Source organism: Monodelphis domestica, chromosome 4, assembly GCF_027887165.1.
Source record: "Monodelphis domestica isolate mMonDom1 chromosome 4, mMonDom1.pri, whole genome shotgun sequence".
Taxonomy (NCBI): Eukaryota; Metazoa; Chordata; class Mammalia; order Didelphimorphia; family Didelphidae; genus Monodelphis; species Monodelphis domestica.
Genome location: NC_077230.1, coordinates 388247915 through 388272729, shown reverse-complemented (window position 1 = coordinate 388272729; position 24815 = coordinate 388247915). Strand labels below are relative to the sequence as shown.

Here is a 24815-nt window from a genome sequence, read left to right as displayed (position 1 = left end):
CCCATTTATCAATTGAGAATGGCTTGCTATTTTGTACAACTGGTTTAGCTTTTTATAAATTTGAGTAATTAGACCTTTGTCAGAGGTTTTTGTAATGAAGATTGTTTCCCAATTTATTGCTTCCCTTCTAATTTTGGATGCATTAGTTTTGTTTGTACAAAAACTTTTTAATTTGATGTAATCAAAATTATTGATTTTACATTTTGTGATTTTTTCTAGCTTTTGCTTGCTTTTAAAGTCTTTCCTTTCTCAAAGATCTGACAAGTATACTATTCTGTGTTCACCTAATTTGCTTATAGTTTCCTTCTTTATATTCAGGTCATTCACCCATTTTGAGTTTATCTTGGTGTAGGGTGAGATGTTGATCCAAACCTAATCTCTCCCATACTGTCTCCTAATTTTCCCAGCAGTTTTTATCAAAAAATGGGTTTTGGTTCCCAAAACTGGGATCTTTGGGTTTATCATAGACTGTCCTGCTGAAGTCATTTGCCCCAAGTCTATTCCACTGATCTTCCTTTCTGTCTTTTAGCCAGTACCAAATTGTTTTGATAACCACTGCTTTATAGTATAGTTTGAGATCTGGGACAGGAAGTCCTCATTCCTTTGCATTTTTTTCATGATTTCCCTGGATATCCTTTATCTTTTGTTCTTCCAAATGAATTTTGTTATGTTTTGTTAGATTTAAAAGAATATATGGCTTAAATTGTAATAATTAAAATAGTTGAGGTCATAAGCTATAGTGATTAAAATAGTGGAAGATATAAATTGTGATAGATATAATAGTGGGTGAGTAAATTTGACCGCAGAAAATATGTTTTCACTACAGTGTCTTGTTTTAAATCAAATATAAGGTGGTCGCCAGGGAAGTATTCCCAATTATGAATATATTCAAGTCAACTGGGTTTTATAGAGAATTTAATTAATAATATAATGAGTAATCAAAGAAAGAGAGAGAGAGAGAGAAAAAAAAGTATAAGTATGAAGGGCCTTAATTAAGCCAATATGGCTTACACCTAAGTCTTAAGAGAGAAACCAGTCAGTTATCACTCACCATAAGATCTGTCTAAGCAAGGATTCTAGTGACACCAGGCCAGCTCCATCTCAGCTGACTTCACCAGAGACAGTTCCAGCCAGAATCCTCCTCAAAGAGAGATCCAGCCAGAGACTGTTTCAAAGGGCCTCTCTCCAGAGCCTCCAGAGGGACAGAGTCCCCTCAGAGGAGCTCCATCGAGACCTCCTTAGAGATTGTCCTCCAAGAGCTTCCCTTCTCCAGAGCCTCTCTCAAGAGATTCTTCCCAAGAGATCCTCATCAGAGCCTTCTCCTAAAGGATTGTTCTTTAAGAGATTCTGCTTTTTCTTATATAGGGGGTTTTCTCCTGTGTCACCTCCCCTAAGTCCTTACATCTAGCAATCACTGTAGACATTTTCCAAAGGACAACCCATTCTAAAAACACTGCTGGGTCGACTAATCCCTTTAGGAGAAAACCTCTGAGTAAGTGTGAATCAGAGAAAACACAGCTGAGTCGACTAATCCCCTCAAGAGAAAACTTCTGAGTAAGTTTTCACCTCTTTGCTCCTGGCAAGTTTAAAAGTTGCTCTACCTTTATAGGTACCTAGCATCCCATTGTATCAATTCTAAAAACAGGTGTGGCTCAAAGAACTCCTTGCCCCATTATAAGTATGGGTCTAAGTACTTTCTTTGTTTAGCAAGGAGTTTTCTTCCCTAAAGCAGTCTTAAGTATGGGTGGAGTAGAGGTCCTCCCATTTCTGATCCTGGCGAGTTCTCACAGTCAAAATGGGGAATGTTCCCAGTAGGGAATTGTTCCAATTGAGAATTCCCCGATGGGGAAATTTTTAACATTCACAAGTCTGAGAAATTTCAAGATTTACAGTTTTTTTTCTAATTCTGTAAAGAAGTTTTTTGGTAGTTCAATGGATATGGCACTAAATAAGTAAATTAATTTGGGTAGGATTGTCATTTTTATTATGTTAGCTCATCCCACCCATGGGCAATCAACGTTTTTTCCAATTGTTTAGATCTAGTTTTATTTGTGTGGAGAGTGTTTTGTAGTTGTGTTCATATAGTTCCTGAGTTTGTCCCTGGAGATAGATTCCTAAGTATTTTATTTTGTCTAAGGTGATTTTGAATGCGATTTTTCTTTCTAATTCTTGCTGCTGGGCTGTGTTGGAAATATATAGAAATGCTGATGACTTATGTGGGTTTATTTTGTATCCTGCAACTTTGCTAAAGTTGTTGATTATTTTGACTAGGTTTTTGGTTGATTCTCTAGGATTCTTTAAGTAGACCATCATATCATCTGTAAAGAGTGATAGCTTGATCTCCTCATTACCAATTTTAATACCTTCAATTTCTTTTTCTTCTCTAATTGCTACTGCTAGTGTTTCTAGTACAATGTTAAACAATAGGGGTGATACTGGGCATCATTGTTTCCACTTATTGGGAAGGCTTCTAGTTTATCCACATTTCAGATAATGTTTGCTGATAGTTTCAGATATATACTGTTTATTATTTTTAGGAAAGATCCTTGTATTCCTATACTTTCTAGTGTTTTCAAGTGGAATGGGTGTTGTATTTTATCAAAGGCTTTTTCTGCATCTGTTGAGATAACCATGTGATTTTTGTCAGTTTGCTTGTTAATATGGTCAATTATGCGGATAGTTTTCCTAATGTTGAACCATCCTTGCATTCCTGGTATGAATCCTACCTGGTCATAGTGGATAATCCTTGTGATGACTTGCTGGAGTCTTTTTGCTAGTATCCTATTTAAGATTGTTGCATCTATATTCATTAGGGAGATTGGTCTATAGTTTTCTTTCTCTGTTTTTGACCTACCTGGCTTTGGGATCAGTACCATGTTTGTGTCATAAAATGAATTTGGTAGAACTCCTTTTTGGCTTATTCTGTCAAATAGTTTCTATAATATTGGGATTAGTAGTTCTTTGAATGCTTGATAGAATTCATTTGTGAATCCATCTGGACCTGGGGATTTTTTCTTAGGGAGTTCTTTGATTGCTTGTTCAATTTCTTTTTCTGATATGGGGTTGTTTAGGTCATTTATTCCTTCCTCTGTTAGTCTAGGCAATTTATATTTTTGTAAGTATTCATTCATTTCACCTAGATTGACATATTTGTTGCTATATAATTGGGCATAGTAGTTTTTAATGATTGCCTTAATTTCCTCTTCATTAGAGGTGAGGTCTCCCTTTGCATCTTGGATACTGTCAATTTGGTTTTTTCCTTTCCTTTTTTTAATTAGACTGACTAGTACTTTGTCTATTTTATTTGTTTTTTCAAAGTATTAGTGTCTAGTCTTATTTATTAAATCAATAGTTCTTTGACTTTCAATTTCATTAATTTCTCCTTTGATTTTTAGGATCTCTAATTAGTCTTCATCTGAGGATTTTTAATTTGTTCGCTTTCTAGTTTTTTAATTTGCATGCCCAAATCATTGACCTCTGCTCTTCTTAATTTGTTAATATATGAACTCAAGGATATAAATTTGCCCCCAAGTACTGCTTTGGCTGCATCCCATAGGTTTTGAAAGGATGTCTCATCATTGTCATTTTCTTCAATGAAGTTATTGTTTCTACAATTTGTTTTTTAATTAACCAGTTTTGGAGAACTGTATTATTTAATTTCCAATTAATTTTTGATTTACCTCTCCGTGTACCCTTACTAATTATTATTTTCATTGCATTATGATCTGTGAAGGTTGCATTTATCATTTCTGCCCTTTTGCACTTGTTTGCAATGTTTTTGTGCCCTAATACATGGTCAATTTTTGTGAAGGTACCATGTGCTGCTGAAAAGAAGGTGCATTCCTTTTTGTCCCTATTTATTTTTCTCCACATGTCTACTAACTCTAATTTTTCTAAGATTTCATTTGTTTCTCTCACCTCTTTCTTATTTATTTTTTGGTTTGATTTATCTAGTTTGGATAGAGGAAGGTTCAGGTCTCCCACTAGTAGAGTTTTTCTGTCTATTTCATCCTTGAGCTCCTCTAGTTTCTCCTTTAGAAATTTGGATGCTATGCCATTTGTTGCATACATGTTGAGTACAGAGATTTCCTCATTGTCTATACTGCCTTTTATCAGGATGTAATTACCTTCCCTTTCTTTTTTAACTAGATTTATTTTTACTTTGGATTTGTCAGATATCATGATTGCAACTCCTGCCTTCTTTTTATCAGTTCATGCCTAGTAGATTTGACTTCATCCTCTTACTTTCACCCTATGCATATCTATCTTCCTCATGTGTGTTTCTTATAAACAGCATGTGGTAGGGTTTGGATTCTAATCCACTCTGCTATTCGCTTGTGTTTTATGGGTGAGTTCATTCCATTCACATTCACAGTTATGATTACTAGCTGTGTATTTCCCAGCATTTTGATTTCTACTCCGGGTCCTGCCTTTTCTTCTTTCACTATTTCCTTCTACACCAATGTTTGTTTATAATCAGTCCCCCTAGTTCCCACCCTTATTTTACTTCCCTTTCTACTCCCCTCCCTTCTTAATCCCCCCCCTTATTTTCCCTGTAGTCTTTTTAAAATTTCCCCCCACCCTCTCCCTCCCTTGTACTGCTTCCCTCCCCACCAGTCTGTTTGTTACCCTTTTACTCCCCTATAGGGTGCAAATCTATTCTCTGCCCCAATGGATTGGATTGTTCTTCCCTCTTTGGGTCAGTTTCAAAGCATGTAAGAGTTGAGTATTTCCCATCTCCAACCTCTTTACCCTTCTGGTGTATCAATGTTGTCCCCCCTCCCACCATGACCTTCTTTGTGACATATAAATTTACCCCCATTTGTTTCTTTTCCCATTTCTTTTAATATTAACCTCTTTTTTTAGCTCTAGTTATATATATATATATATATATATGTATGTATATGTATTTATGCATGCATATATCTACATACATATTTATGTCTTGTCCTTTCATCCTATACAGTTTGTCACTGTTCCCTCTAAGTGTAATTCTTATAGCTACCAAGGTGATAGCAACAGTTTTTAAGAGTTACCAATGACCTCTTTTCTTTTAGGGATACATATCATTTTAACTTACTGAGTCTCTTAAAATTTTTTTTATTGTTTTGTTTTGTTTTTCTTTTCCCCCTCTTTTCTAATTAACTTTTGATGATTCTCTTGAGTTCTGTGCTTGGACATCAAATTTTATGTTCAGATCTGGTCTTTTCTTTATGGATGCTTGGAATTCTTCTATTGTGTTGAATGACCATACTTTCCCCTGAAAGAATATAGTCAGTTTTTCTGGGTAGTTGATTCTTGGTTGTAGACCTAGTTCCCTTGCTTTCCAGAATATCATATTCCATGCCTTTTGGTTCTTCAGTGTGGATGCAACAAGATCCTGTGTTATCCTCACTGTGGTTCCGTGATATCTGAATGACTTCTTCTTGGTAGCTTGTAATATCTTTTCTTTGGTCTGATAGTTTTTGAATTTGGCTATAACATTCCTGGGTGTTGTCAGTTGGGGATTAAATACAGGAGGTGATCTGTGTATTCTTTCAATTTCCACTTTCCCCTCTTGTTCTAGGATCTCGGGCAGTTTTCCTGAATAATTTCCTGTAGTATTATGTCAGGACTTTTTCTTTTGTCATGGTCTTCTGGTAGATCAATGATTCTTAAATTGTCGCTTCTCGAACTATTTTCTAAATCTTCTGTTTTGTGAATGAGATGCTTTCCTCAATTTTTTCATTCTTTTGGTTTTGTTTTATAGTGTCCTGCTGCCTTGTGAGGTCCCTTAATTCCAGTTGTTGTATTCTGGTTCTTAAAGACTGGATTTCATCCCTGGCTTTTTGGTCATCCTTTTCCTTCTGGTCTGATTTTCTTTGAAGGTCATCTTTCATCCTTTTTACCTCGTCTTTCATCAACTTTGCCTCATCTTTCTTCTCCTTTGCCTCATTTTCCAGCTTTCAAGACAGTATTTTCTCATTTTAGTTCAAGTGCCTCTGTTTCCAGATGACTTATCTTAATTTTTTTTTATTTTTTTAAAACCCTTACCTTCCATCTTAGAGTCAATACTGTGTATTGGCTCCAAGGCAGAAGAGTGGTAAGGGCTAGGTAATGGGGGTCAAGTGACTTGCCCAGGGTCACACAGCTGGGAAGTGTCTGAGGCCAGATTTGAACCTAGGACCTCCCATCTCGAGGGCTAGCTCTCAATCCACTGAGCTACCCAGTTGCCCCCAGCCTTATCTTAATTTTTAAGTTCTTTTCCCAATTGTCTTCAGCCTCTCTTAATTGTGTTTTGAGTTCTTCCATAGCCTGCATCTAATTCGCTGGGATTTCTGATTTATTGTTTGCTGATCTCTCCCCTTCTGTTCCTTTTGCTGAGTAGAAGCTTTCTATTGTAGTTTCTTTCTTCTTTTTCTGTTGTTTGCTCATATTCACCCCTTCTTTACTCCCCGTATTTGTCTGTGATCTTGCTCCTCTCATTTTTTTTTGGTTTTGGGGGCTTCTGTCAGTCTCCCCTCTTGGAGCTTTAACAGAAGATCTCTGGGTATAGTCTTTGGGGGAGGGTTGTTGGGGGGTTTGAACTTCCCTGTCCTCTAGAGGCTTTTGAATGGATTAATGTCCAGCAATCAGTGAGGATGGGTGTGGAGCCTGGGCTTTACTGAGTTCTGGAGACTTTTGATGGGATTAAGTTCAGCTTAGTTGGGCTGGGTGTGCTCTGAGTTCAAAACCTCTTGGAAGGCTGGAGCAAATATGGAGGATCTCCACAGCTCTGGCCAGCTGCTAGGTCTATGCTCCCTCTCTAGCTCCTTCCCCGCCATCTGTGTTGGATGCTCTGAACTTGGCACAGCACTGCCTGCAAGGTACACCCTCCAGACCAGCACCTTTGCCTGTCCAGAAGTTCCTGCTGCTGCTGGAGTCTCAGCGCTACGGGTGGGAGGGGGGATGTGTCCTGGGACCTTCCTTCTGTCTTCCCCTTAAACCCGAGTGTTCTCAGATTCTGGCTTTTGGGGGGTGTACCTTTTGAATTAAGTCCAGAAGGAGGGTTCCTTGGCTCTGTCTTGTTGTTAAGTTTGATTTTCAGTCCCCTAGGAGCATTGGTTGTGATTGATAAGGAAGGGTATTCAGAGGTCTGAACTTCTGTTCCTTCTAGGTTGCCATCTTGACTCCGCTTCTCGGTATATATTTATTAAGAGAGATGTAGAGCAATATCTCACATCATAGAACTGAGACAATGTTCCCTAGATTTTCAGAAAGAGAGAGAGAGATGTGTGGCCATGCCTCAAGTCATTGACCAGAGTCATAAAGACCCCTGAAACAATGTTCCCGATAAACTGTTACAAGGTTTACTGAGACACACAAGTTATAGGAAAACATAATGCTTATTTTACCCATTCAAGTCTTTGTTCAAGTTAACATTTTATTTTACCCATTCAAGCCTTCTTTCAGATTAACATTTTAAAGAAATGGTCTAGGGTTGGAGACAAAGATTTTAATACAGAAATAAAGGACAGGAATATTCAATTGAATAACTTTACAATGGATACAAAGAGAGGAAGAGTTCAGGAATGGATTACCTAGGAGGCCTGATACTGTGGAAGAAACTTCTAAGACAAAAAAAAGAAGGTTCTTAAGATTAGATCATTGAATACTTGGGAGGGGGAGGGGGGATCTAAGACAAGATCTGTCTGGGACACTTCCCTAAGGCAAGTTCCTAGACAAACCCACTTAAAGCTGTAAAACCTTTGTCCTACAGGGAGTATAGGGTGGGGTAATCTCATCTTGAAGAGAAATGGATGGGGGAGGGGTGGCAGCTTTACTAATCTCTTGGAATTAATAATTTGAGAATACACTAATTTCTCACCCCATACAAAGACATCAGGCATGAAGTATCAGAGAGGAAGATGGTGAGCTAGATTTTGAAGGTTTTGAGAAAGGAAGAAGAGGAGCAGCTTTGGGGAATCATAGCTGCCTGTAGTCCTTGATAGAGGTGAATTGATTGAACCACAAAAGAGAAGAGGTTACTACAACTAGTACTGAGGAAGAAGGAATGTGTCTACTCAATGATACTAGTCCAGAGAGATGCTGGGGAATGCACTGAAAGTGCTCTTAGAAATCAGGACACATGGATTAAAATCCTGACTCTTAGCTATTTGATGCTGTTTTCTCAAGCAAATCTAGATCCTCTTTCACTGTGCCTCAGCCCATAAGCTGCTAATTGTTCTTGTTAGCATGTTGTAGTTGAGCCTTAATTAATCCAATTAAGGAGAAGGGCCCATCTATCTAGTTAACACCCACTTAGTTGGTCACTAATTAAGGGATTTTCTCCTAGAATAACTAGAAGAGAAGATTCCAGGATTTTGCTATTTTGAAATAACAACTGATATTTATATGGTGCTTTTATATTATCACTTTGGAGTCTCACAGAGACAGATGCCATTTCCCCCAATATACAAATGAGAGCCATAACTATTCCAAACAGTGTGGCCTGACCATTCATGCAGAAAAAAATCAAGGGAAGGAATATCTGTTGTCCAGACTATGATATGAAGTTAGATATGCTCACCAATCACTATATATGTCTCAGAAAGAGTCCATAAATGGATAATGAACTGGGCCCCAAATCACCCAGGAGAATGAAAGTAAACAAGATTGCCTTTGGGGAAATGCAAAGTTTTTTTTTATCTCAAATGAATTTTATTAATACTTTTTATATCACTTAAATTTCCTAATTTGTCCCTCCTCACTCCCCCAAAAAGCCATCACTTCTAGAGGGCTGGGGATGTTCAGCAAAACTGACCAATCTAAGGAAAATATCTGACATTAAATAATGTTTCATACCCACAATCTACCACCTCTGCAAAGGAGCAGGAGCAGATGCCTCCTAATATATCTTGTTTGAGGACAAGTTTGGTCATTATAATTCTATATCATTCAGTTTTGACTATTTTGTTGTGTTTTTGTATATTGTTTTCCTGGTTCTGCTAGCTTCACCCTGCATCAGTTCATATATGTCTTTCCATATTTCTCTATATCATATTCATGGTTTCTTGAAGCATAGGTAAATTCCATTACATTACAAAATTTGTCAAGTTATGTAGTCACTCAGCCCATTGATAAGCACCTATACAAAATTATTCTAATAACCTTATAACAAAGCCCCATCTTTTTCATCTCTATGTTTTATTGGTAATACTATGACTCCAGGTCTTAAAACATAATTTTACCAAAGAATTAAAAATATGTATTCCCCAGGCATCTTCAAGGATAATAAAGGAATATTACAAAGGAATAAAGGAAATGTACAAAGTGTCCTACTTACCCCACCATGACAAATTTATGGGAAGTCATAACTGAATAAAATAGGCAGACAGGCAGTCATGGTGACCTGTGTGTCTTTGGAAGGGAGGATTTGGAAGGAAAGTCTCTCACAGATCCAAGGGTATCTCAAAAGTCATTAGAGCTTAAAAGAGTGCTAAGATTTTTGGGATAAACCCATGTTTGAGTATTACACAACTAATATCAGAGGCAAGACTTGAATTCAGGTCTGAACTTCCAGACCAGTATTCCCATCTCTGACACTACAGCATCTCCATCTATATGGATTAACTGGTTTGTAAACCCAACAAAGGGAAAGGAAAGACTTCCTACTCCTGGGGTCCTCAGTCACCTCAATTTTCTTCACATGTCTCCTGATTCTTTCCTGAGACTGATAAGAAAGAAACAACTGAACAGCTTAACTTCCTACCTAATAAACTTTCCTGAGGCATGTGCTTGGAGGTCTCTATTTCTCCAATTTCAGTTGTTTTCCACCCCCCCACCCTTAATTAGAATCTCCTTTAAAAGGCCTTTGCTCTATAATGTCATTAGTGTTCAAGAATGAAATACAATTTAACAAAAACATTGTAAGTCCCTCTAATGTGCTCATGCTACAAAGACAAAATATGGCCAGTCTCTTGTTGTTGTTCAATTGTTTCAATCATCTCTGACTTTGGGAGATCCCATTTGGGGTCTCCTTGGCAGAGATACTGGAGTAATTTACCATTTCCTTCTCCAGTTCCTTTTATAGATGAAGAAACTGAGGTAAACAGGGTGAAGTGACTTCTCCCAGTTAGTAAATGTCTGTGGCCAGATTTGAACTCAGAAAGATTCTAAGACTTCCTAACTCCTGATGTTCTCGCCACTGCACCACCTCACTACCCCAATTTGGAGTCCTACTGAATCTTATTGAGTAAGGGGGTGGCCTGATCAAACTTGTCAAGCTTTAGGAAGAATACTTTGTCATGTGCTAGACTGGAGTGGAGAGACACTTCAGGAAAGGGGAAAAGTCTCCAGTCCATTGTAACAGTTGAGGCATGAGGTGCTGATAGTTTATAACAGGGTGGCAACTGTCTTGAGTAAGAGGGAAAAGGCACATATACCAGAGATGGTATGAAGGTAGAAATAACAAGACTTGGCAAAAGATTAGCTAGAGAGAGTGAATATGAGAAAGAGAATGACGCTGAGGTGGTGAGCCTGGGAAACTGGGAAGATATAGTGGTAAAGGCAATAGTACTAAAGAAATTGGGAGGCAGGGCTGGAGGGAAAATCATTGCATCATTTTTTGATGTGTTGAATTTAAGATGTCTGTTGGACATTCAATTTGAGATGTCTACTAGACAGTGTTGCAAGACTAGATCAAGAGAGACAATAAACTGGACATATAGACCTAGGAATCATTTGCATGGAGATAAATGGACTCATGGGAGTTTATCACCAAGTGAGAAGAAAAAAAATGAAAGAGGGCCTTGTGGGGCAGCTAGGTAGCATAGTGGACAGAGAGCCAGTCCTGGAAAGAGACAGCAGAACTTGGGTTCAAATCTAGCCTCATACAATAGCCGTGTGACCCTGGGTAAATCACTTAACTCCAATTGCCTAGCCCTTACTGTTCTTCTGCCTTAGAAATGATACTTAGTATTGATTCTAAGGCAGAAAGGTAATGGTTTTTGAAAAAATGGAAAAGAGAAAAAGGCCCAGGAATGAATCCTTGGGAAAACCCATGGTTAATGACTATGATGTAAAAGATCCAGTTAAGGACACCGAGAAAGAGAAATAAGGCAGGTAGGAGGAGAACCCAGGTTGAAAGGAATACCAAGAAGAGGGCTATTAACAGTGTCAAATGTTAAAAAGGTCAAGAGGGATGAGGATTTGGCAATTAAGCAATTCTTAGTACCTTTGATGAAGAGAGTCTCAGTTAAATGATAATGTCAGAAGTCAGACCGCAGAGGCTTTAGAATTGCGCGAGAAGAAAGTGAAGGCGCTCATTAGAGATGGCCTTCTCAGAAAGGGAAAGTCACAAAAGGGAAGAGAAATATAGGATAGTAGTTAGCAGGGACAGTCAGATCAAGTGAAGAATTTGGAGCCAGTAGATGGAGACTGAATATTAGTGAAACGTGGGAGATGCTAGAGAGGGCAATATGTTGGAGAACCTAAGAAGGAATGGAAGTCCATGGAGAGTAGCTTTGGCTAGAAGAAGGGCCATCTCTTTACATGAGACAATGGCGCAGGAGATAGTAGCAGAAAGCATATAGGTGATAGGGGAGATAAAGGAGTTCTTCACAAATGGTCTCAAATTTTTTCAATGAAATATGAGGTAAGATTCTCAGTAAAGCAGGTAGGGGCAGGGGAAAGCCATAGGAAGCTTGAAAAGGAAATAAAAGGTATGTAAAGGCTGCTGTGAGAGCAATTGTTTGGCACAGTGGATAGAGTGCCAGGCCTGGAATCAGGAAATCTCATCTTCCCGAGTTCAAATCTAGCCTCAGACATTTACTTACTGGGTGACCCTGGGCAAATCACTACACTCTGTTGATGGTCTTAGTTTCTCATCTGTAAAATGAGCTGGAGGTGGAAATGTCAAAACACCCCAGTATCTTTGTCAAGAAAACTCCAAATGGGGTCACAAAGAGTTGGATTATTTTCTTGACCTTCATCCAACAGCATGTAAATGGGAGCAAAAGCAAGACAGTAGGAACCATATAAAGGCTTGACAGTCCATGATCAGGATAAGGAAGCCCAGGACTTAAATTGAATCTGTCAACTAATGGGTCAATATGGGGAGGATAGAATAGTTGGTATATAGGGTAATCATCTGGAAAAGTACTGATGGATGGAAGGTCTGGGGTTAACAGTGTTATGGGGTCATAAGGAAGAGAGAAAGATGAATAGGTGGCTCAATGGATTGAGAGCCAAGCCTAAAAATCCTAAATCCAAATCTGATGGCAGATACTTCCTTGCTGTGTGACCCTGAGCAAGTCACTTAACCCTAACTTTCTCACCCTTACCACTTTTCTGCCTCATAATCTATCCTTCATATCAATTCTAAGATGGAAAGTAAAAGTTTTTAAAAAATATGAATTAATAAAAGATCATGATCAATAAATGTTGCAGTAGAGAGGACAGTAAGGATTAGACCAGCTAATCTCCTTTCCAGTTCTAAAATTCTGTCTTTATATGATTCCTTGACACTTCTTTTTTCAAACTTGGTTCCTGTTGCTGCTCCCCTAGGCCTGTTCTTTAACCCATTCACCTAGATTCTTACGTCTGCCTATTAGGACTGTCTGCAAGCTGGCCTACAAGCAGGTTATTGCAGGAATCCAGGCATGAGGTAATGAGGGTCTACACCAGGGTGGTGGCAGTGTCAGAGGAGAGAAGGGGGCATATTTGGGAGATGTGGCAAAGGTGAAACTCACAGGCCTTGGCCATATATTGAATATGAAGATGAGGGAGGAGGGATAATGAGGAAATCAGGATATGAGCCTGAAGGACTGAGAAGATAGTGTTATCCTCTACAGTAATAAGGAAGGAAAGAGCAGAGGAGAGTTTAGAGGGAAATGATGAGTTCTGGATAGAATATATTGAATTTTAAAGATATCCACTAGACATTTCGTTCCAGATATCTAAAAGGCAATTGGAGATGTGAGATTGGAGGTTAGGAAAAGTTTGGGGTAGGATAGATAGGCTTGAGAATGATCACTATAGAGCAGGCAATTAAATCTGGGAGCTAAGATCAGCAAGTAAAGAGAAGAGGACCACAGAAGAATCCAGAAAGATGCTTATGGTTAGAGGGTGAGATCTGAATGAAGAATCTCGGAAAGGAAAAAGCAAGGATATGGTCAGATAAGTAGGAAAACTAGGAAAAGGTAGCATTCTCAAAGTCCAGAGAGAAGAGAGTGTCAAGGAAGAAATCAAGAGCATCAAAGGCTACAAAAAATCAAGGGGAATGTTAGTGACAACTAATAACTCTGGAGAGAGCAGCTTCAAAGGAATAATGAGCTAAAGTCATATTGTAAGGGAAAGGAAAGAGAGAGAGAGAGAGGAGAGGAGAGGAGAGGAGAGAGGAGAGGAGAGGAGAGGAGAGGAGAGGAGAGGAGAGGAGAGGAGAGGAGAGGAGAGGAGAGGAGAGGAGAGGAGAGGAGAGGAGAGGAGAGGAGAGGAGAGGAGAGGAGAGGAGAGGAGAGGAGAGGAGAGGAGAGGAGAGGAGGGGAGAGGAGAGGAGAGGAGAGGAGCAGAGAGGAGAGGGGAGGAGAGGAGAGGAGAGGAGAGGGGAGGAGAGGGGAGGAGAGGGGAGGAGAGGGGAGGGGAGAGAGGAGGAGACGAGAGGAGAGGAGAGGAAAGGAGAGGAGAGGAGAGGAGAGGAGAGGAGAGGAGAGGAGAGGAGAGGAGAGGTGAGGAGAGGAGAGGAGGGGAGAGGAGAGGAGAGGAGAGGAAAGGGGTGAGGTATCTATCTTAGCCTTTTCCAGCAGTTTAGTTACAAAGGCAGAAGAGATATAGGAAGGATGATAGCTTGGATAGAAAGAAGTATCAGGTAAAGGTTTTTTTTTTTTTCATTATGGGGAGACATGGGCATGTTTTACACCATAGGAAATGAGCCAGCAGAGAGGGAGATATTGGAAACATGTGAAAGATTAGGCCCAGAGACAGGAAGTCTTAAGTTCAAATATAGGTTCAGACACTTTCTAGCTGTATGAATCTGGGCAACTCACTTAACTCCAATTGCCTAGCTTTTAACACTCTTCTGCCTTGAAACCCATACTTAGTATCAATACTAAGATGGAAGGTAAGGATTTAAAAAAGAAAATGAGTGATGACAGAGAAGACAATCTGTTGGAAGACATGGGTGGAATGAGATCACTTGAACAAGCAGGGAGTTTAGCCTTAGTAAGGAGTATTGCCACTTCATCATATGAGACAGTGTTGAAGAAGGAGAAAGTGGCAGAAGCACTTAAATGGTCAGAGATGAGAAAGACAGGAGAGGAGGTAGTTCATAGCAAATGACATTGATTTTTCTGTGAAATATTAAATAAGGCTCTCAGTTGAGAGATTGGGGAAAAGGGGAGTCATGGGTAGTTTGAGGAGGGATGCAAAGGTTTAGAAGAGTTGCTATGATAAAGTGGATGCTGAGTTAATGAAAGGGGTATAGTAGGATGGTCTAGCAACAGTGAGGGCCCAGTTGAGGTTGTATATCATAAATTTGTGAGCCCAGTCAGAATAGTTGTGTGTTTTTCTCCACCTTCATTTAGCAGCACTTGTGTAGAAGTGAAGGTATCATTTGTTGGTAGTGATCCAAGGCTGGGGATTAGCTAGGCACAATTGGTGATATGATGGGAAACAGTGTAGTTGAACTGTTCACCAAGTACTCAAAAGGAGGAGGAAGAGAGAAAGTGGTTAGTGCAGAGGAGATAGCCTGGGAGAGAATTGAGGGGTCAAGGCATTGGAGGTCATAGAGCAGGTAAAGAGTAGGGGTTTGTAGGATAAAGTCATAGAAAGAGGTAAAAATCCAATAGACTGTAGTTGGACAAGAGGATTTCGGGATTCTGGACATGGAGATGTGATGTATTTGTGGGTGATGGCAAGATCTAGGGTATGAATATCTTTGTGTGTGACTGAGGTGGGATAGAGGAATAGCTCCTAGGAGGTAAAGTAGGTTCAAGAACTGAATGATTAGTATATTTGAAGCAGAGTCAGTATGGATGAATGAGGTCCCCTAGTATATGGGCAAGATCTGAAAAAGAAGAAAATTGTTATCTAGGTATTGAACTCATTGAGGAAGAAAGAAGAGCAACTTGGAGGATCTGTAGAGAACAACTACCAGGATTTTGATTAGATGATAGATTTGAATAGCATCAACTTAAAATGAAGAGAGGGTATGTATGATGGAGGAGGGAGGAGAATCTAGAAGGGCAATGAGGGGCAAGGAGTAATACAACACCCCCATTTCTACATTAGTCCATTTTACATGCACTACAATCCAGTCAAGTTTTGTCATTGTTTCTCAAAAAAGGAACACAGTTTCCTAGCACTGTACCATTGGTCCCTCAAGACCAGAAAGCATTCTCTTCTCATTCCCGAATCAGATAATCCATGGCATCTTTCAAGGCACATATCATTTTTGTCTTTGTATCCCCAGTGCCTAACACAATAATAGATGCTTCTACATCATGCAGAAGCTCTTCCTGGTCCTTTCAGGTGTTAATGTTATTTCCCCACCACTCCCCAATTATATTTCATGTGTTCTATCTGTCTTTCCATCTATGTATTTTTCTGTTATCATAAATTTATCTAATCATCTATCTCTATTATCTGTTTTTCAAATCTATCATTTATCTCTATCATCTTCTATCTCTGTCATTCACTATATATATGTATATAGATATATATATACATATATATTCCTTGAAAGCTGATTCATTTTTGTCTTTGTATCCCCAAAGCCCAGAACGATGCCTGGAAGCAAGTACTTAATAAATGTTCATTGATTAATCTATTGATTAATTGATTTAAATATTTTGCCTGCTTAAAGGCTTTAATATAAAAGCCACTGGATCCTGTGTGCTCCCGATTGTAATTCCATGGTATTTGAATGGTTTCTTTCTGGTGCTTGCAGTATTTTCTCCTTGCCTTGGTGGCTCTTTAATTTAGCTATTCTATTCTTGGAAGTTATCATTTGAGGACTTCATTCTGGAGGTGATATTTGAATTCTTTCTGTTTCCTTTTTATTTTGTTGTTTAAAGATATCTGGGCAGTTTTCTTTGATAATGTCTTGAATTATGATGTCCAAAGTTTTTTTCTTGATCATGACTTTCAGGTAGTTCAATAATTCTCAAATTGTCTCTCCTACATCTATTTTTTAGGTCAATTGTTTTTTCAATAACATATTTCATGTTTTCCTCTGTTTCTTCATTCCTTTGATTCTGATCTATTGTTTCTTGGTTTCCCATGGAATCATTGGTTTCTAAATAGTCAATTCTGGTTTTTAAGATCTGATTTTCCTCTGTCAGTTTTTGATTCTCCTTTATCAATTGGCCCATTTCTTATTGCATCATTTTATTTCCCCCTTGTATCACTTTCCTTTCTCCTTGAATCATTTTCCTTTCTCTTCCCCACTTTTCTTCTGCTTCTTAATTGATTTTTGAAGTCTTTTTTAACTCTTCCAAAATCTGTGTCCAATCCAAAATTTTCTTTTACATTTTGCATGTGTTTCCTTTGCTTTCACTGTTCCTTCTGTGTCTATACCTTGCTCTTTGTCTCCATAAAAAATTCTTTAGTTGGGTGTATTTTTCTGTTTGCTCGTTTTTACAATCTAATTATAGGTAGGCTCCATTTTCTGGGAATTTGAGGTACCCTCTTAAACTTCAGTTCTTCCTTGATGTTATTCTCAGCTTATTTTCTGGGTCTGAGGGCTGAGAGCTCTGAGGGTCTCCTTCCCCTGTTGATTCAATTGACCCTTGAGATGCTGCTGGTTTAAGGGCTTGCCTCAAGCTTGGGCATAAGCTTTTGATCTCATTCTTAACTTGATCAAGTCAGGGACTGATCAAATTCTAGCCCCAGGATTAGGCTCAATTTTTTGTTCTCACTGTATATTTTATCCAAATGTGAACACCCTTGACTGCCCTATCCTAGAGCTCCACCATTAATTTTGGGCAAAAAGATGGGGTGGGATGTGAACTGTGTCCTCACCCAAAAGCATGAACTATATCCTCATCCCAAGCCCAGAACAGAATTTCTAGGTTCACTCTGGGCCCACAAGGATCAGCCCACTTCATCCAGTTTGAAATTTCAAGGGGTTTGGGTTGGAACATACCACTATTTGCCTAGGCAGGATCTCAGAGTCTGAATCTTGGCTTGAGCTTAGGTTCATATGTGTGTGGGGGGCATTGCAGTGGGGGTAGCTTGCTCTTGGCTTATTCTTTCCTCCTTGCTACAGCCTCTTGCTGGCTCTGCTCCCCTTTCACCCCAGCACCTCAGATGTTCTCTGCCTATCTTTTGGGTTTTTCTTTTCTTGAAAGTTCTTTCACGCTGTCTCTTTGTTGGTTCTTTCACTCTTGTATTCATTTTGTGATTATATTTTAATCTTGATTGGAAAGGATTCTCATGGTGACACAGAACTGCTCTGGTTTACTCCTCTATCTTGGCTCCCCCCCCCCCCCGGAAGATCTCAACCATTCTAGAAAACTCTTCAAGACTATAAATTGCAAAGAAGGATAACCCCCCCCCCCATTTCCACTTCCATCATCCACACTTTGCCAATATGCATTTGTTGATGGACTTTCTACACTTGGAACACCTTAAACCAATGAAAACACAGATCTGATTTTTTCAAATATAATATTTTACCCTTCCCAGGGGTACCAACATTTTTTTTGAATTATAACTAATATTTTAATAATACTTTAAGATTAATAAAGTTCTTTTTTTTAAACATTTCATTTGGTCATTTCCAAGCATTATTCATTGGAGACAAAGATCAATTTCTCCTCCCCCCCCAACTATCCCATAGCTGATGCACAATTCCACTGGATATCACAAGTGTTCTTGATTCGAAACCATTTCCATGTTGTTGGTATTTGCACCAGAGTGTTCATTTAGAGTCTCTCCTCAGTCATATCCTCTCAATCCCTGTAGTTTAGCAGTTGGTTTTCCTCGGTGTTTTTACTCCCACAGTTTGTCCTTTACTTGTGGATAGTCTTTTTTCTCCTAGATCCCTGTAGATTGTTCAGGGACATTGCATTGACACTAATGGAGAAGTCCATTATGTTCGATTGTACCACAGTGTATCAGTCTCTGTGTACAAAGTTTTCCTGGTTCTGCTCCTTTCACTCTGCATCACTTCCTGGAGGTTGTTCCAGTCTCCAGGAATTCCTCCATTTTATTATTCCTTTTGGCACAATAGTATTCCAATACCAACATATACCACAATTTGTTCAGCCATTCTCCAACTGAAGGGCATCCCTTCATTTTCCAATTTTTGGCCACCACAAAGAGTGCTGCTATGAATATTCTTGTACAAGTCTTTTTCCTTATTATCTCTTTGGGATACAAACCCAGCAGTGCTATGGCTGGATTAAAGGGCAGACAGTATTTTAGCACCCTTTGGGCATAGTTCCAAATTGTTCTCCAGAATGGTTGGATCAGATCACAACCCCACCAGCAGTGGATTAGTGTCCCTACTTTGCCACATCTCCTCCAGCATTCATTACTTTCCTTTGCTGTCATGTTAGTCAATCTGCTAGGTGTGAGGTGATATCGCAGTTGTTTTAATTTGCATCTCTCTGATTATAAGAGATTTAGAACACTTCTTCATGTGCTTATTAATAGTTTTGATTTCTTTATCTGAAAACTGCCTATTCATGTCCCTTGCCCATTTATCAATTGGAGAATGGCTTGATTTTTTGTACAATTGATTTAGCTCTTTGTAAATTTGAGAAATTAAACCTTTGTCTGAGGTTTTTATGAGTATTGTTTCCCAATTTGTTGCTTTCCTTCTGATTTTGGTTACATTGGCTTTGTTTGTACAAAAACTTTTTAATTTGATGTAGTCCATATTATTTATTTTGCATTTTGTGACTCTTTATAAGTCTTGCTTGGTTTTAAAATCTTTCCCTTCTGAAAGGTCTGATATGTATACTATTCTGTGTTCACCTAATTTTCTTATAGTTTCCTTCTTTATGTTCAAGTCATTCACCCATTTTGAATTTATCTTGGTGTAGGGTGTGAGGTGTTGATCTAAACCTAATCTTTCCCACACTGTCCTCCAATTTTCCCAGCAGTTTTTATGAAATAGTGGATTTTTGTCCCAAAAGCTGGGATCTTTGGGTTTATCATATACTGTCTTGCTGAGGTCACTTGCCCCAAGTCTATTCCACTGATCCTTCTTTCTGTCTCTTAGCCAGTACCAAATTGTTTTGATGACCGCTGCTTTATAATATAGTCGGAGATCTGGGACTGCAAGGCCCCCTTCCTTTGTATTTTTTTCATTATTTCCCTGGATATCCTTGATCAGTACCAACATTTAAAAAGTATTAGATCTATCTAGGGCTACCTTGTTACTACTATTCAACTTGTATTCAAAATCAAGGACAAGCTAAAGGGAAGCTTGCCACATGGGTGGCCCAGTATGAACAATTAATAAATGCATGTGGAATGAGTATATGCTAGGCATCTTAGGGCAATGTGTGTAAGTTGGGAGTAGGTGAGAGAGAAGTATTGGAAGAATTACTCTGGTAATAGTTCTATGCATCTTGGCCTAAAAAATAGATCTATGCCTCTTGACCTAAAAGCTCAAGATGAATCTATCATGTCACAAGGCAACCAAGAAAGCTAGCATGATCATGATCTTTAGTTGTATCACAAAAAGCATGATATCCAGGACTATGGATAGGTCTACACTACTCCCACCATTCTCTACTATGATCAAACCAGGCTACATCTGGGATATCATGTTCAGTTTTGGGGACTACATTTTAGAGTAAATATTGACAGCTTGGGGAGTGTCCAGAAGGAGAGGGATGACTAAGATGGTGAGAGGAGGCCACTGAATATTAGAATCAACTGAAGGAATTGGGACTCTTAGTTCTGGAGAAGAGAAGACTGGGATAAGAGAGAAATGAAAGGGTTCACTGTTTACAAGCATTTGAAAGGTCATCACATCTAAGAGGGAATAGATTTTTTCCATTTAGTCCCAGAGAACAGAACCAGGAGCTTTAGGTAAAAGTTGCAGAGAGGCAAAATTTAATTTCCTAACAATTAGGGCAGCATAAAGGTGGAATGAATTACTTCAGGACATGGTCAGTTTGCCACCCCTTGATGAGGACTTGTAAGAAACAAGTTGAAATAGATGGTCTCAACATCCTTTCCAACTCAGATTCCAAAAAAAAAAGTCTTCCTTGGGCCACAACTGACTGAAATGTAACTGAAACTTAGCTGACAGTGTGCCCAGCATAGGCTTATATCTTCAACTGAAGGATGGGAGTAGAGCCCTGTTTCCCATTCCAGGCAGAAAAGAATCAGGTTGGGGAGGAGGGGATATTGTGAGGAAGAAGAGGGACAAAGAAAAGATATGCCAGGAAATTAATAGTTCCTTCTGGTTCTGGCTAGGATGGCCATCCTGTGGGCCACAGCAGGGAGAGTTTTAGTGGGGAAGACAGCTGTGAATGTAACCAGTCTCCCATCAGCCTAACAGCAGATAATCTGGAGTTGAGATAAGGCAGAGAGGATTGCTGCAAAGAAAAACATAATTAAAGAGTCTCCAATGGTAGAATACCAAGGGAGAGGAACAGGAGTGGTTCCTGGCCAAGTTGGCAGAGGGTAGAGATTGGAAGATTAACCAAATGGCTATATAAAAGGTGGATTCTGCCTCCCACTCCATTCCCACCATGACCCTTAGGACAGTCTTGAAAATAAGAGTCAGCAGGCTACCAGGCCACAAAGCATCTGTTCATTTCACCTAATCTTCAGGGAAGAACCCACATGTCAATGCTCACTAAGGACTGATAGGTTTCTATCTGACTACAAAATGGTTCTTGGTTAGATTATACCTGGCACATAGTATATTCATTAAAAAAACCCTTTAACTTCTATTGATTCTAAGGCAGAAGTACAGTAAGGGGTAGGCAATGGGGGTTATGTGATTTGTTCAGGGTCACACAACTAAGAAGTGTCTGAGGCCACATTTGAACCTAGGCTCTCTAGTTTCCAGGCCTTGTTCTTAATCAACTGAGCCATCCAGCTGCCCTTCACATAGATTTTTAATAAATGTTTATTGATTATAATAAATGAGAGGCTATCCTTTGTGAGCTTAGCAGTTCAACTACTATTGAATTGAATTCTTCTGATTCTTGAGGCAATAAGAATTCTATCTTTGATGAATGAATTCACTTAATTGGAAGGAGAGAGATATAACTAGTTAGCCCATGAATCATTACATCACAGATCTAGAATGGGATCTTAGAAGTCATATGAGTAATATTTACAAAAATATAAATTGCCGAGATTAAAAAAAAGAGGGTTTTTTTTTCTTCTGAGGGCAGAGCCAAGATGGCAGAGTATAGCAGAGAAGTTCAGATTCACCATGAGAATCCTCTCCAACTAATACTAGAATAATACAACAAAATGAATTCAGGACCGAAAGTACCAACAAAGAAACAGAATAAAACAACACTCAAGAAAAGAAAAATCCAAAAGGTAGGCAAAGAACATTTGGGGCACTGGGGTGAGAGGGGAGCATGGTCAGCAAGAAGTGAAGAGCAAACCACACATCCCTACCCCACATCTGCTGTCCCAAGTTTGACCCTTAAGTCCAAGCCAACATTCAGACCCTGAGACCCTGTCTAGGCACGATAGAGGTTCAACCAATCCATACCCCTTGACATTCTAAATCTGTGGTGAAGTCCAAAATCCCAGCCCATGGCAGTCTATGCTAAAGTGGGCTGATTTGTGTAGGCCCAAAGTGAAGCCAGGAGTCCCAGTCTGGGCCTGTGGTAAAGACATAGATCCCAGTGTTGGGAAGTTGGTAGACTCAAAAGGTGTCCAGATCTTTTTGCCAAAAGCTCATGGCAGAGCTCCAGGACAGGGCAATGAACTGTGTGCCTTATTAGATCAAGTACACAGTGAGATCAAAAAACTTACACCTAAGTTTGAGGCTAGAATTTGAGCAATTCCTGATCTGATCAAGCTCAGAGTAAGTCCAAAAGCTTATGCCCAAGCCTGAGGCAAGTTTTTAAGCTATCAGCATCTCAAGGGTTAATTGAATCCACAGGGGGAGGAGGCCCTCAGAGCTCCCAGCCATCAGGCCATCAGACCATCATGGAAGAACTGAAACTGGGAGAAACCCAGAAAAAAGCTAAAGGTAGCCTCAAGGAAGGACTGAAGTTTAAGAGAGTACCCCAAAATTCCCAGAAAACTGAGTGTACCTATAATTAGATAGGGAAAATGAGCAAACAAAAAAAATCACCTAATTCTAAAGAATTTTTATGGAAACATAGAGCAAGGTATAGACTCAGAAGGGACAGTGAAAGCAAAGGAAACACATGCAAAGTGTAAAAGAAAAATATGAATTTGATGCAAGAAGAAATGGGCCAATTGAAAAAAGAGAATCAAAAACTGACAGAGGAAAATCAGGTCTTAAAAATAAGAATTGACCATCTAGAAACTAATGACTTCAAGGGAAACCAAGAAAGAATAAAGGAGAATCAAAGGAATGAAAAAACAGAGGAAAACATGAATATGTTATTGAAAAAAACAACTGACCTAGAAAACAGATGTAGGAGAGACAATTTGAGAATTATTGAACTACCTGAAAGCCATGATCAAGAAAAAAACCTTTGTGAATTGATCCAACCATTATGGAAGGCAATCTGGAACTATACCCAAAGGGCATTAAAAGACTGTCTGCCCTCTGATTCCACCATGCCATTCCTGGGTTTATACCCCAAAGAGATAATAAGGAAAAAACTTGTACAAAAATATTTATACCCATGCTCTTTGTGAAGACAAAAATTTGGAAAATGAAGGGATACCCTTCCATTGGGGAATGGTTGAATAAACTGTGGTATCTGTTGGTTTTGGAAACCTATTGGGCTTAAAGGAATAATGAACTGAATGGAATGGAATGGAATGAATTCCAAGTGAACTAGAATGACCTCCAAGAATTGATGCAGAATGAAAGGAGTAGAACCAGGAGAACATTATACACAGAGATACATTGTGGTATAATCAATTGTAGTGGACTTCTCTACTAGCAGCAGTGCAATGTCCCACACCAATTCTGAGGGCCTTATGAGAAAGGACACTATCCACATACAGAGAAAGAACCATGGGAATAGAAACACAGAAGAAAAACAACTGCTTGATCACATGGTTTGATGGAGATATGATTGAGAATGTAGACTCTAAATGATTACCCTAGTACAAATACTAATAATATGGAAATGGGTCTTGATCAAGGACACATGTAAAACCCAGTGGAATTACTCACCAGTTAAAAGAGAGGGGTGGGAGGCAGGGAGAGAAATAACATGATTCATTTAACTGGAAAAATATTCTAAATTAATTAAATAAATAAACTCTAAAAAATAGAAAAAGAAAAAAGCTTTGGACATCAAATTATCCAAGAAAACTGCCCAGATATCCTCAAACAACAAAATAAAATGGAAATGGAAAGAATTCACATATCACCTCCAGAAAGAAATCCTCAAATGACAACTTCCAGGAATATAATAGCTAAATTCAAGAGCCACCAAGTCAAGGAGAAAATACTGCAAACAGCCAGAAAGAAACCATTCAAATACCAATTGGGACCACACAGGACCCAGCAGCTTCTATATTAAAGGATTGGAAGGCATGGGATATGATATTTAGGAAGGCAAAAGATCTAGGTTTATAACACAGAGTCATCTATCCAGCAAAACTGAGTATATATACTCTTTCCAGGGGGAAAAAATGACATTCAATAAGATAGGAGATTTCTAAGCATTCCTGAGGAAGAAGACAAACCTAAACAAAAAAAATTTTTTTGAATCTAAACATGAGACCCAAGAGAAACCCAAAAAGGTAGATAAGAAAGAGAAAACTTAAGGGACTCATTAAGGTCAAAATGTTTATATGTCTACATGGATAGAGGATTTCTATCATTCTCAAAAATTACTCTTAGTTATAGAGAAGATAGAATGAATTTACTCAGAAAGATGGTGGAAAAGTAAACTGATTATGATGATATAATGTATATGATGATGTGTGATGATATATGTATGAATGATACATGTATATATATATGATATGTAAAAAAAATCAAGAGGTGAAAAGGAGGATTGTACTAAAAGAAAAGGGAAGGGGGAGGTAAAATCGGTTAAATTATGTAACAAAGAGGCATGAAAAATCATTATAGAGAGGGGAGGATAGGGGTGGTGACAGGCAATAAAACTTTACTCTCATCATAACTGGCTCAGAGAGGGAGAAACAAATATACTCTTTGGGGTATAGAATTCTATCTTACCCTACAGAGAAGTAGAAGGGGAATAAGACAAAGGAAGAGGGAGGGAATTTGAGGGAGGGAAAGGTGTAGAGATGTGATAAAAAGCAAAATATTGGTGAGGAGGAACAGAGAGAAAGAGAATAGAGCAGGATCTAAAGGGGATAATATGATAGAGGGTAATACACAGTTAGTAATCACAACACTGAATGTGAATGGGATGAACTCATCCATAGAATGGAATCGGATAGCAGAGTGGATTAAAAACCAGAATTTTAATATATTCTTTACGAGAAACACATTTGAAGTAGGATGACACACGGAGATTCAAGGTAAAAGACTGGAGGAGAATTTATTATGCATCACCTAGAAGTCATCTGGGCTAATCCTCTTTTTTTACAGAAGAGGAAACTGGGACCTAGAGAAATTAAGGTGACAAAGGTAATAAATGGCAGGGCTAGGCTTTGAACCCAAGTCCTCTGATTCTAAATCCAAAACTCTTCTTGCACAGACCACCTCCAAAATTGCAAATGCATAGATGGCCTAGTGG

General features: G+C 38.9%; 1 protein-coding gene across 5 annotated transcripts in view; it reads left to right on the top strand.

The window, feature by feature from the left end:
- Window positions 1–24815, top strand: part of VWA5B1 (von Willebrand factor A domain containing 5B1) — a 168365-nt gene that overhangs the window by 20087 nt on the left and 123463 nt on the right. For 4 of the 5 annotated variants that reach the window (XM_016422071.2, XM_007491251.3, XM_056795674.1 and 1 more), the window contains exon 3: window positions 21327–21480. In XM_016422071.2, the coding sequence (XP_016277557.2) occupies window positions 21409–21480 (72 nt within the window). In that variant the 5' untranslated portion in view covers window positions 21327–21408. Of the gene's footprint in view, window positions 1–21321; window positions 21481–24815 lie in introns of all 5 variants that reach the window. The other variant, XM_056795675.1, reaches the window with a different exon arrangement.